General features: G+C 39.9%; 1 protein-coding gene across 6 annotated transcripts in view; it reads right to left on the reverse strand.

Moving 5' to 3' along the window:
• Positions 1-13,664, reverse strand: part of ANKRD17 (ankyrin repeat domain 17) — a 488,939-nt gene that overhangs the window by 49,320 nt on the left and 425,955 nt on the right. For all 6 annotated transcript variants that reach the window (XM_029598806.1, XM_029598799.1, XM_029598782.1 and 3 more), the window contains one exon: positions 3,310-3,558. In XM_029598806.1, coding sequence (XP_029454666.1) covers positions 3,310-3,558 — 249 coding nt within the window. The remainder of the gene's footprint in view (positions 1-3,309; positions 3,559-13,664) is intronic.

Genomic DNA, 13,664 nt, shown 5'->3' on the forward strand with positions numbered 1-13,664 from the left:
GTCCTTGGTGGTCCAGCGGGGGTCCAGGAGCAGTCCGGGAGCGATCTCCTGGACTTGGGCTGTCAGTAATCAAAATGGCGCCGACGGCCCTTTGTCCTCACTATGTCACTGGGGTCGACCAATGGCAGCGGTAGCCCCTGTGACATAGTGAGGGCAAAGGGCTGTCGACGCCATTTTGATTACTGGCAGCCGACGGCCCTTTGCCCTTACTATGTCACAGGGGCTACTGCCGCCATTGGTCGACCCCAGTGACATAGTGAGGGCAAAGGGCCGTCGGCGCCATTTTGACTACTGGCAGCCGACAGCCCAAGTCCAGGAGATCGCTCCCGGACCGCTCCTGGACCCCCACTGGACCTCCAGGGACTTTTGGCAGGTCTTTGGGGGGGGGGGTTTGTAGTAAATTAATTTTGGAGGTCTTGGGGGGCGTCAGGAGGGTGGGGGGGTTTTGTTAAGATTTTTACTTTTTTATTAAAGATTTGTCTGCGAGCCAGATGCAGCCATCAAAAGAGCCACATCTGGCTCGCGAGCCATAGGTTCCCGACCCCTGATATAGAGCATTACAATAATTTAAAGATCACCTAATAAGTAAATGAGCAGCAGTGTTAGTGTCATTCACATTTTAAAAAGGACATAATCTACAAATCATGTGTAGCTTAAAAAAAAAGGCATTTTTGACCATCTTATTAATTTGAGGATGCAAAGAGAGAGAGTGTAGAGTCCATTATAAATCCAAAATTCCAAACTTGATCAGAAATGGGTAACTGAATTCCTTCTACTGATAGATATCTCGGGGATATCTTGTGAGATATAAAATTTTGGTCTTATCCATGTTTAACAATTTAAGATTTGTTAACTCTTAAAAATTGGCTATCAAACAACCAGAAATCTCTCTCAGGGCCTCATTCAAGGAGTGCTTAATAGGAGCATACAATTAACTATCTTCCGCAAAGATTCAACATCCAGATTGGAAAGCACTTGACAAATAGGAACTACGTAAATGTTAAACAGGGATGCATAAAGGAAGGATCCTTGAGGTACCCCAGTCTTAACCTCAAACACAGAAGATTTAGAACCGTAGATGATTTTTGTCCCCCAATTGTCCTTTCAAGGATTCAAAGCATTTGATTGCACAAACCAAGACCATACCTCTAAGCCTTTTTAATAAAAGTTCATGGTCAATGGAGTCAAATACCGCTATGAGATCAAGCAATACCAGGAAACATTTTTGGCCACTGTCAAATTATATTATCTTCTAAATATATCAAACAGGGATAAGAGAAGTGACTCTGTATTGTGTCCTGCCCTGAAGCCATACTGATTATGGTCTAAAACAGAATGGTCATCTAGAAAAGACTGAAGTTGCTTAAGTTCAGCTTTCTCAAACTTTGTTAAGAAAAGGGAGATTCAAGATAGATGTAAAAAAAAAAAATTACCAAAAAACTTGCCATATGACATCCAGAGAGGGTTTTTTTTTTTAATTAACTGGAAGCATTTGAACATTCATTCATCATGCAAAAATTAGTCTTTAAATTTTTCACAATATGAATGGCCTCAACTGATGATATTTCTTGAATTACATCCTATAAAATGGTAAATTTATTGCTGTTATTTGATGTTAAAGAAGTATCAGGTAATCGAGAGCAAAGCATTACAATTTTGTCAATTAAAAATGTCCAATATCGGGACCCAGCTTTCTTATTTCTCTATTCTCCACACTAGAAACTGTCTAAGTCTTGACAATATAAAAAATCTCTCTGGACTGATTAGGAACAGACTGGATTCAAGAAGAAAAAAACACTGTCATGTGGTCTCATCAGCTTTATCTCTATATTACTGTAGGGCTGCAAGGTACTCTTCATCATCACTTTGAAGGTTTTTTAGCCAATGATGTTCAAATTGCCTGAGTTGTTGCTTAGCAGGGGTTAATTCAAGATTATACCAGGGTGCTTTATGTGATCTTTTAGTTTTAAAGGATCTAATAGGGCAATTCTGTCAAGAGACTATTGAAAGGACTTGCTTCCAGAGAGTAGGACACAATGGCCTCTTCAATCATGGCAACCAAACTTTTCTTACAGTATATCAGTGTCATATCTACCCTGTTTAGATAGCTTTTTGGGTACAAGGTGCCTTAGGATTAGAATGGAAAATAGCTTCTAGCTTAATAAGGCAGAGATCTAACCAGGGACCTATTGAACAAGATGACTTGGTATCTCTCAGTAACAATGAGGATTTTTTTTTTTTAAACAAAAACAAGATCGAGAGTATGACCCAATCAATGAGTAGGTTTCCCAATAATCTGTATCCAGCCTAGAGCTTTCATTGAGTTCAGGATAAATTCACAACTTTCAGCTAAAAGGTCAAAAATCAACATGTAAATTGAAATCACCTAATGCCACCATGTCTTCATCAGATTCGAAGGAAGATAGGGTCTCAATAACAGTACTTGGGCAAGCATTTAAAACATTAGGAGGGGTATAAATCAAACAAACACCCAACCTAGAGTTGGCAATGACAAGAACTTCAATAGCATTTTGCCAATCTACTTGAACCTTAGATAAATTAAGGGATTTGTTTGGATAATATTAAAAGTTCTCCTCCACTTCTGGAAGATCAATTTTGAGCAAAAATTAAATAATCATTTACTTCTAGGTGTTTAATCACAACCACAACAGCGTTGGAATCGTGGAACTATGACACTGTGATGCAAAAAATATCAGGGCTCTGAATCAAATTTAAAACGGGCATTTTTTCCTCTCAGAATGAGTATTAATCAAATCAACAGCTGAGACGTTTGCTGGACAGGAGGTTCAACAAGAGTCACATTAACAAGACACTTCTTAGACTTGGTTCTTGTGAGAGAAGAGATCCCAGCAAAGCAACCCTTTCCCCAAATATCTGGCATTAATTCGGCCATTATCAGAGCTATCAAATGGGTTATCAAACAGAATGAAGATGTGCACGAAGGGACGCACAAAGGGGCAAATTCCTTTTTACTAAAGGACCATAAGGTATGGGACACAAGCAAAGTATTTATTAGGATAAAGTTGCTGCCCTTAGAGCACCAATAAAAAGGAGCAATAAAGTGAGAGAAAAATATGCTCAATAAGCTAAAGATATTAGAGAAAGTAAATGGGAGATATGGCTCCGATTACCATATGGAGTTAATCTTCAATTAGGAAGCACAGCTAATTGCTATAATGAGAAAGTGAGAAACTGTTGATAATAGACATTCATGTTTCTTACATTAATAGGACTGTAAAATATGAGAAATCACTGTAAACAATTCTAGAATTTTGATGGATTACCTACCTTGACTGCCAGCCATGCCTTCGAAAGACCAGATGCCGCTATGTCCTACAGGAGTAGCAAGGTTGTTCCCTATGACCGATGGTGCAGATGTCCCAGTTTGTCTGATGCGAGCAGAACGCTCTGTCCCAATTGGAACTGGAACTTTTCTGTCCGGGGGCACAGATGTTGGCTTTTCTGTCCCCAAGGGAACAGCAGAAGGGGCTGGAGATGGTGCTCTAACTCCAGATGATGCAGACTGGACAGGAGAATCTAAAGAAAAGAACAAAGAACATGGCCAAATTCAATAGGAAACAGACTGCACCAAGACTAAAAAGAAAAGAGTTCTATCAAGCTTCTTTATGTTGCATGTACTAAAAGTAATTCTTTGCCATTAAAATGGCTGTGCTCCCTTTAGTGTGGACATTTTAACATATATACACAACAAAACCTTTTTTTTTCGTGCAGCCTTCACTGACTTGATCCCTTAAAATCACATTAACAAATGCAGGATTTAAAAATCTGGAAAAGGTGCTAGACTGATAGCCAGAGGTTTCAGTATACAGTCCTACTTTTCAAGGCTAGCAACTGATAGCTTTTCAGAAGTTGTTTCATCATATAGCAAAATAAAATATAAAAACCTGTAAACTGAAAATGTAAAAGGCTGAGCTACAGTTTAACAGCTTAGTGGGACTGCAGTGACTGGAGAACTGCCTTGGCCTTAAGGAAGGAATACTGGGCTGACATTGATTAAAAATAAATAGGCAACTGAAAAAAGAAATGTATTATATTAGTTTTGTTTCTTTAATCAGTTAATTTAGGTAGACATCCCACTAGGTTTGTGATTAGTGTTTGTTATATAATCATCTCTATAGCCAGCTAGTCTTAGGTTACTGTGGTAAGCTTATTTCTTAAAAAGGAATAGAGAAATGGGAGCTGCAGACACAGTATTGAGGCAGATTATACATACTCAATCTGGTTCAATGCGTATGGCTGAGACATCTACATCATGTCTACATTCTTGTATCTGATTTTTATTCCGTTTTTAATTTCAGTCATTTTTCTTTTATTTGTAGGAAGGTATTTCATTATTTTTGGGGTATGCTGAAAGAAAACATATTTTGTTTGTATGGTAGGTATCTGAATGACTTGTTTTCTTGTTGTATTGTAGTTTATTTGTGGATGTAATGGATCATAAATTAGATTTTTATTTTATTATCCCATTTTATTGTATACTGTTTTATAGGGGTTTTTATGTTTTTATTACTGATTGCAATCCAAATTGAGTGGATTGCCAACCCTGGGAAATGTGAAATATAAGCTTTGAATTAAATTGCCTTGACTGCATGCCAATATAGAACTGCAGATATGAAATGCCATTTCATCACAGGGAGGGTCATTACATAACATCACTGCAAATATATTCACAAGTTACACCAATTTTCAAAGAGAACATACACATGTACATTTGCTTTGAAAATTATCCCACCAAAAGTATCTATAGAAGTTACATCTGCTATATGGCATGCATAAATACAAACATTCCTTTAGATTTTAAGTAGTATGCAAGTATATCAAGTCTCTGCCCCAACCCTGCCTCCAGAACACCTCCATACACATTCCAGGACACATGAGTCCAAGTTCACCCGTACATCAGGCGGGCAAGTTTAGAAAACCTCTTTCTCAAAGTACAAAATGCTTTTTGCGTGGAAATATGTTTGAAAATTATACTCTACATGTTAGTTTGGTAACATATTAACCCCTTGATAGTGGGAATTTCTGGGAATTAGCAGGACATGTTTACAGCTGGTCATACTAAAATGCGTGCTAAGGTCATGCTTGTCTGGAAGAAGAGCTTAAAAATAAACTAAAAAAAAAAGACAGACTACAATCCTTAACCAATAATGGTAGTCACAGACCTACTACATATCCGGATAATATAGATGACACCAGGCAAGTTAAGAATATATTGGGCAAACATTTTCATGTAACTACTTGGTGCCTGCCAAACACTTATGAGGTCCACACTCAACTACTGGACAGTTAGGAAAGTTACAAAAAATCATAGGCAAAGACCTCTATCGCTGATGTTAATGAAATTTTTACGAATACTAATGAGATTTTTTTATATGCTTTTTGCACCTACATAATGCACCTACATAATGCACCTACATAATGTGGAATGTACTTATTTAAAGTGAAGTATGTTATATTTGATAAAATGTTAAAGGAGTTAGAGGAAAGTTTCATACATAATGTAGGTGTCCCCGCACCACTACTTTGTGGTATATAATCATAAACTCTCCTCCTCATGTGCAGTTTTTGTATGAAAAAATTTTTTTTTGCTTTTTTTCTATATGTTATAATAACCTTGAGACTCTGCCGGGGCAAGAGGGTCGATAAGATTTCAATGCAAATAACGCGTTAGTGAGGCTTAACAAGCGTTAATGCTAAATGAATGAAAGTCAGACTTCCCCGATTGGTATGTGATGTCCGCCTTCTGATAACGGTCCCGACATGAACTATCCGTGTTTCAGATGTCAAATCTTTCCTCAGGGGTGTACGAGTTGATGCTGGACAACCAACTACTGGGGTCTGAGTCTCTCCGCGCCGTAATTGCTCAAACAGTTTCCACGTTCGCCTCCTATGGATGTTACTCCGGCCTCACCTACCGGAGGAGAGGCCGGTATGTGATGTCCGCCTTCTGATAACGGTCCCGACACGAACTATCCGTGTTTCAGATGTCGAATCTTTCCTCAGGGGTGTATGAGTTGATGCTGGACAACCAACTACTGGGGTCTGAGTCTCTCCGCGCCGTAATTGCTCAAACAGTTTCCACGTTCGCCTCCTATGGATGTTACTCCGGCCTTGCCTACTGAAACACGGATAGTTCGTGTCGGGACCGTTATCAGAAGGCGGACATCACATACCAACACCAATCGGGGAAGTCTGACTTTCATTCATTTAGCATTAACGCTTGTTAAGCCTCACTAACGCGTTATTTGCAATGAAATCTTATTGACCCTCTTGCCCCGGCAGAGTCTCAAGGTTATTATAACATATAGAAAAAAAGCAAAAAAAATTTGTTTCATACAAAAACTGCACATGAGGAGGAGGAGGAGAGTTTATGATTATATACCACAAAGTAGTGGTGCGGGGACACCTACATTATGTATGAAACTTTCCTCTAACTCCTTTAACATTTTATCAAATATAACATAGTTCACTTTAAATAAGTACATTCCACATTATGTAGGTGCAAAAAGCATATTTTATTCACTATATAAAAAAATCTCATTAGTATTCGTAAAAATTTCATTAACATCAGCGATAGAGGTCTTTGCCTATGATTTTTTGTATTGTTGTTTAGATCGCTGAAATAGTGGTGTATCACATTGATATATCTCAGTTAGGAAAGTTAGCCAGATAAACTTATCTGGCAAAATTAGCTGGGATATTCAGCAGTGCAGGTGCACATTAAGAACATAAGAACATAAGAAAATGCCATACTGGGTCAGACCAAGGGTCCATCAAGCCCAGCATCCTGTTTCCAACAGTGGCCAATCCAGGCCATAAGAACCTGGCAAGTACCCAAAAACTAAGTCTATTCCATGTAACCATTGCTAATGGCAGTGGCTATTCTCTAAGTGAACTTAATAGCAGGTAATGGACTTCTCCTCCAAGAACTTATCCAATCCTTTTTTAAACACAGCTATATTAACTGCACGAACCACATTCTCTGGCAACAAATTCCAGAGTTTAATTGTGCGTTGAGTAAAAAAGAACTTTCTCCGATTAGTTTTAAATGTGCCCCATGCTAACTTCATGGAGTGTCCCCTAGTCCTTCTACTATCCGAAAGAGTAAATAACCGATTCACATCTACCCGTTCTAGACCTCTCATAATTTTAAACACCTCTATCATATCCCCCCTCAGTCGTCTCTTCTCCAAGCTGAAAAGTCCTAACCTCTTTAGTCTTTCCTCATAGGGGAGTTGTTCCATTCCCCTTATCATTTTGGTAGCCCTTCTCTGTACCTTCTCCATCGCAATTATATCTTTTTTGAGATGCGGCGACCAGAATTGTACACAGTATTCAAGGTGCGGTCTCACCATGGAGCGATACAGAGGCATTATGACATTTTCCGTTTTATTCATCATTCCTTTTCTAATAATTCCCAACATTCTGTTTGCTTTTTTGACTGCCGCAGCACACTGAACCGACGATTTCAATGTGTTATCCACTATGACACCTAGATCTCTTTCTTGGGTTGTAGCACCTAATATGGAACCCAACATGGGTTATTTTTCCCTATATGCATCACCTTGCACTTATCCACATTAAATTTCATCTGCCATTTGGATGCCCAATTTTCCAGTCTCACAAGGTCTTCCTGCAATTTATCACAATCTGCTTGTGATTTAACTACTCTGCACAATTTTGTGTCATCTGCAAATTTGATTATCTCACTCGTCGTATTTCTTTCCAGATCATTTATAAATATATTGAACAGTAAGGGTCCCAATACAGATCCCTGAGGCACTCCACTGTCCACTCCCTTCCACTGAGAAAATTGCCCATTTAATCCTACTCTCTGTTTCCTGTCTTTTAGCCAGTTTGCAATCCACGAAAGGACATCGCCACCTATCCCATGACTTTTTACTTTTCCTAGAAGCCTCTCATGAGGAACTTTGTCAAACGCCTTCTGAAAATCCAAGTATACTATATCTACCGGTTCACCTTTATCCACATGTTTATTAACTCCTTCAAAAAAGTGAAGCAGATTTGTGAGGCAAGACTTGCCCTGGGTAAAGCCATGCTGACTTTGTTCCATTAAAACATGTCTTTCTATATGTTCTGTGATTTTGATGTTTAGAACACTTTCCACTATTTTTCCTGACACTGAAGTCAGGCTAACCGGTCTGTAGTTTCCCGGATCGCCCCTGGAGCCCTTTTTAAATATTGGGGTTACATTTGCTATCCTCCAGTCTTCAGGTACAATGGATGATTTTAATGATAAGTTACAAATTTTTACTAATAGGTCTGAAATTTCATTTTTTAGTTCCTTCAGAACTCTGGGGTGTATACCATCCGGTCCAGGTGATTTACTACTCTTCAGTTTGTCAATCAGGCCTACCACATCTTCTAGGTTCACCGTGATTTGATTCAGTCCATCTGAATCATTACCCATGAAAACCTTCTCCATTACGGGTACCTCCCCAACATCCTCTTCAGTAAACACCGAAGCAAAGAAATCATTTAATCTTTCCGCGATGGCCTTATCTTCTCTAAGTGCCCCTTTAACCCCTCGATCATCTAACGGTCCAACTGACTCCCTCACAGGCTTTCTGCTTCGGATATATTTAAAAAGTTTTTACTGTGAGTTTTTGCCTCTACAGCCAACTTCTTTTCAAATTCTCTCTTAGCCTGTCTTATCAATGTCTTACATTTAACTTGCCAATGTTTATGCTTTATCCTATTTTCTTCTGTTGGATCCTTCTTCCAATTTTTGAATGAAGATCTTTTGGCTAAAATAGCTTCTTTCACCTCCCCTTTTAACCATGCCGGTAATTGTTTTGCCTTCTTTCCACCTTTCTTAATGTGTGGAATACATCTGGACTGTGCTTCTAGAATGGTATTTTTTAACAATGACCACGCCTCTTGGACATTTTTTACTTTTGTAGCTGCTCCTTTCAGTTTTTTTCTAACAATTTTTCTCATTTTATCAAAGTTTCCCTTTTGAAAGTTTAGCACGAGAGCCTTGGATTTGCACACTGTTCCTTTTCCAGTCATTAAATCAAATTTGATCATATTATGATCACTATTGCCAAGCGGCCCCACCACCGTTACCTCTCTCACCAAGTCCTGTGCTCCACTGAGAATTAGATCTAAAATTTCTCCCTCTCTCGTCGGTTCCTGAACCAATTGCTCCATAAAGCTATCATTTATTCCATCCAGGAACGTTATCTCTCTAGCGTGACCCGATGATACATTTACCCAGTCTATATTGGGGTAATTGAAGTCTCCCATTATTACTGCACTACCAATTTGGTTAGCTTCCCTAATTTCTCTTAGCATTTCACTGTCCATCTCACCATCTTGACCAGGTGGACGGTAGTATACCCCTATCACTGTAGTCTTCCCTGATACACAAGGGATTTCTACCCATAAAGATTCAATTTTGTATTTAGTCTCATGCAGGATGTTTATCCTGTTGGACTCTATTAGGGTTAGGGTTGCACAATTAAATATACCCAGCTATCTTAAAGTTAGCCAGATAAGTTTAACTGGATAATTTTAGGAATGCTTCTTAGCTGTCCTAAATTTATCCAACTATATGTGGAGTGGATGAGTAGTCTAGTGTTAGATAGGTAGACTGTGAACTAAGGTTCAAATCCTGTCGTCGCTCCTTGTGACTTTGGGTAAATCACTTCACCCCATTGCTTCAGGTACAAAACAGATTGTGAACCCACTGACGACAGAGAAAAATACCTACAGTAACTGAATGTAACCTGCTTTGAAGTGCATGAAAAAGTTGAATATAAATCAAACACCACAAAGTCCATGTTTATTCAACTAACTTAGCCTGATAACCAGCTGTGCCATAGAACACTCCTGCCCTGCCCCCAAGCTACCTGGACAACACCTTACCCAGTTATCTTGGGGCCGGTCAATCTGGCAGTATTTTCAATTCCACCATTTGTCCAGTTAAGTCCAAACTTAACTAGAAAAATGGCACTGAATATTGGCCTCTATATGCACTGATGTGACCTTTACTAATTTTATAGTACAAACTGCAATGATTTCTATACCGCATCAGAATCCTAGATATGTCCCTCCTGGGGCAATATGGACAGAAACTAGGGCTTCTGTGACAATAATGGAGAAATTAATTCTTACCTGATAATTGTCTTTCCTTGATTCCAGTCAGACCAGTCCAAACAAATTGATTATGCTCACTGACCAGCAAATGGGGACAAACCAACAGGTTTGCTGATGTCACCCCTTATATGAATCTACGCTGACTTCATCAGCTGCATAGAAGCAGAAAATTCACAGTTCTGCTATAACCGTCCAAATTGATATTAAAAAGAAACCTAAATTGGCAGCACATGGATGGTCCTGGACTGTCTGACTGGACTCAAGGAACAAAATCATCAGGTAAGAATTACAAATGGGATGTACCCAAGCCACTCCTAAATAAAGGTGGGATGCTGATAAAGAAGCTCTCAACACCTTAGTCACGAAGAAATTCTCATTTTTGATCCAGATATCCAATTGGAAATATTCTGAAAGGATAACACTGAAGGTCAATCACTGTCTTACAAATCTCCCAGGAAATACCAGTCTCAGACATGCTCAACAATAGCTTCAGCTGTCATGGAATAAATCTTTCCTGCTTGGAAGGGACTATCAGAACCTATAGGCCCTATATTAACATCTTTAATCCAACTTACTACTGCAGCATTAGGCACTGCGTCACCTTTCTGCAGTACCCAATGCAGCACACAAGAAGATCTGACCTCTGGAGAGTACTGATGACCTTGAGATAAAAAAAAAATTCTCACTTCTAAGGCATAAAGCAGACTGAATTCAGTCAAGTCTGAATGAAGAAATACAGATTGCTTGAATGAAATTAAAAAAAAGAACGAGGCCACCTTTGATAAAAAGAAGGAACCATACAAAAATAAACACTACTGGTTAACACCAATAAAAAGACCCTCTTCCAGAAAGTGTTTACAACTCAAAAATCCTCCAGGCTGATTAACAGTCAGTAACAAATACCATAATCTTCCAAGATTTCTCTAACAGGATCAAAATCATACTACACCAAAATAATTCAACTGGATTCAGCCTCTAAGATGGGAAAGGAATGCCTACGGAGGCCTAACATGTTAGACCCCCTCCAAACATGAGACATCTGGATGAAAGGACAAGGGTCCACTTGACAAACGTCTCTTGTAATATGGGAGAACCATCACCTGTAACTTCAAGAAGGAAAAGCCAAACTTTTGGTAGAACTTCCTGTAATAATTCCAGAAAGAGAGAGAGAGGCTTCACCAGGAGAACACTGTTGCCCGATGCCCCAATTCTCAACCACTCTACAAACCACACATAAGCCTTTAGGAGCCTAGCCAACACAGCTCAAGAATATCCATCCTTACCTAATTATGCCCTCTGAAGGGTCAATATGTAAAACAAAAACAAATGGGATCTTTGTAAAGAATCAAACCCTATGACAGCCACTCTCTTTAGGACAGAAGAGGAAAGGCATTCTGCAATTCAACAGTAAGAGAACTATATACGAAGAACACTGACTCATCCAGAGCCACAAAATTGACCACACGTTGACATTCCGAGAAATTGTGAAGCACTTCCCCTACCATGGGATAAGGAGGAAGGCCTACAGACTGCTTCTGCCAGTCATGTTTAATCCAAGTCCCTAATTCTGGATGACTGACCCACCTCTGGCTGAAAAATATGCACATTCACATACATGATGATCATTGACGAACTATCTGAACTCCCCATCTGGTCCCAACTTGATTGAAGACCGCTTGAGATAGGGATTATTCCCTTGGGTTGACCTCCTTGAGACTTAAAATAAGTCAAAGGAATATTATCTACCCCTAAGCCCACAGCACCTGGCATATCCTGGTAGTCTGCCATCCAAGTACTAATCAGACCCAAGCCTGCTTAGCTCCCAAGATCAGAAGAAATTGGAAGCACACAAGGTATGCCCATAGGCTGCTATGTCAAATGCCAGCCATTCTTCAATTCCATACTGCACAAGTGAGAAGAATTAGCTTCAAACTCAGGGTCTCTCTTTGAAGATTCACATAGTACCAGTGTGGCTCTGTCAAACATTGTCCTGACAGGCCGACTGTTTGACCCATTAGCAGGGGTATGAAATATCCAAGACCAATCTACAGTTTTGGCTTTCAACTGATTGAAAAAACTATTTTGACTATTCAAGCTTCCACTATCCCTGAGGCAGCTGCTCCAGACAGCATGCTTCCCGCATAACAGCCTGGCATTCAATGGAACAGTCATCCAAACCGGTGTATCCAGACCCATTCCCAAAACTCTAATGTAACCACTACTGCAAGCCAATCTTGAGGAATTCCGGTGCTGGACTTAGACTGGGAATTCCATCTGTGGAGCAAAGCTTTCTGAGATCCCCTGTGCAACCTCGCCCAGGGGACCAGGGCCAGTGCCACTGGCACTAAACCAAAGCGCTGATGATAAGACCACACAGCAGGACCCCTGGTGGAAACAATGCAAGGATTTTCTGATTCAATTTCTGGATTCTTGTTCTCTTGGCCTATCTTTGTGTCAAATACAGCTCATCTATATTCCAGAGACAAAGGAGGCTGCAGATTCCCCTGGGATCAACTCAGATTTCACACACACACACACAAAAAAGTGAACTGCTGGTTCCCTTATTAAATGGTCATCCAGCCCTCCTTTTCTAGCCCTTTACCTTCTAAAGAGTCCTTGGCGCTACGGCTAACCCAAAGGGTAGGGCAGAACAAAACTGAAAATAAGATCCCCTCATAAATTTGTGCTCCCACTGCAGATCCTGAATGTGAGCCACAAGTAAGGGAATGATAATCTAGGTTTTACTGGCCATTGTGACCGGTACTGTCACCAACCGAAGCAGGGCTCTGCCTAACTCCTCCTTTATAGAATTCGCTTTTAGGCAGAGAGACAGGAGAAAAACCAAAAGGAGTCTGAAATGGGATGCGGGAACTTCAAGGCTTAGCTATTCTGAATGATCTTCCAGGCCCAGAGATCTGATATAATTTGGACCCTTCTCAGATAGAATTGTGATAGAGAGTCACCTATCTCTGGAACAGTAAAAAAAAAAAAAAAAAGCCTGAATCTTGATTGGGTGCTGAAGGAGAAACCCATACCTGAAGAAACTATTTACCCCCACTATTGCAAGAATGAAGGCTTGGTACCAGACAAAGATTCAAGATCTATAACTACTGACATTTCCTTCCTGCAGAAATCTCCAGGAATACCAGAACCCATTCAGGGCAAAATGAGCATGAGAAGAAACTCTTGGCCTTTCTGCCTTGGGACCTTCCTGCAAGCAGAGACTGCTCCAGAAAAGGACATATCTGGACAAAAAAAAATGCAATAGTCCTCTATGACTTGTCCTCCAAGAATTTTGTCAGATGCAGGGGCTGTACTTCCCCTACGCATTCACATCGTTCCAAGCTTTGCTCTAAACCAAAGCTGTCCCTTAAGAGGAAACTTTATGAAATTGGTCTTAGACATTGAATCTATCAATCTTGTTACCAGATAGGCACCCTAATGGCCACTATAGGACTATGCCCCTGGCCGGAGTTCTTACCAAGTCAAAATAGGTATTC

Source organism: Rhinatrema bivittatum, chromosome 1 (assembly GCF_901001135.1).
Source record: "Rhinatrema bivittatum chromosome 1, aRhiBiv1.1, whole genome shotgun sequence".
Lineage (NCBI taxonomy): Eukaryota > Metazoa > Chordata > Amphibia > Gymnophiona > Rhinatrematidae > Rhinatrema > Rhinatrema bivittatum.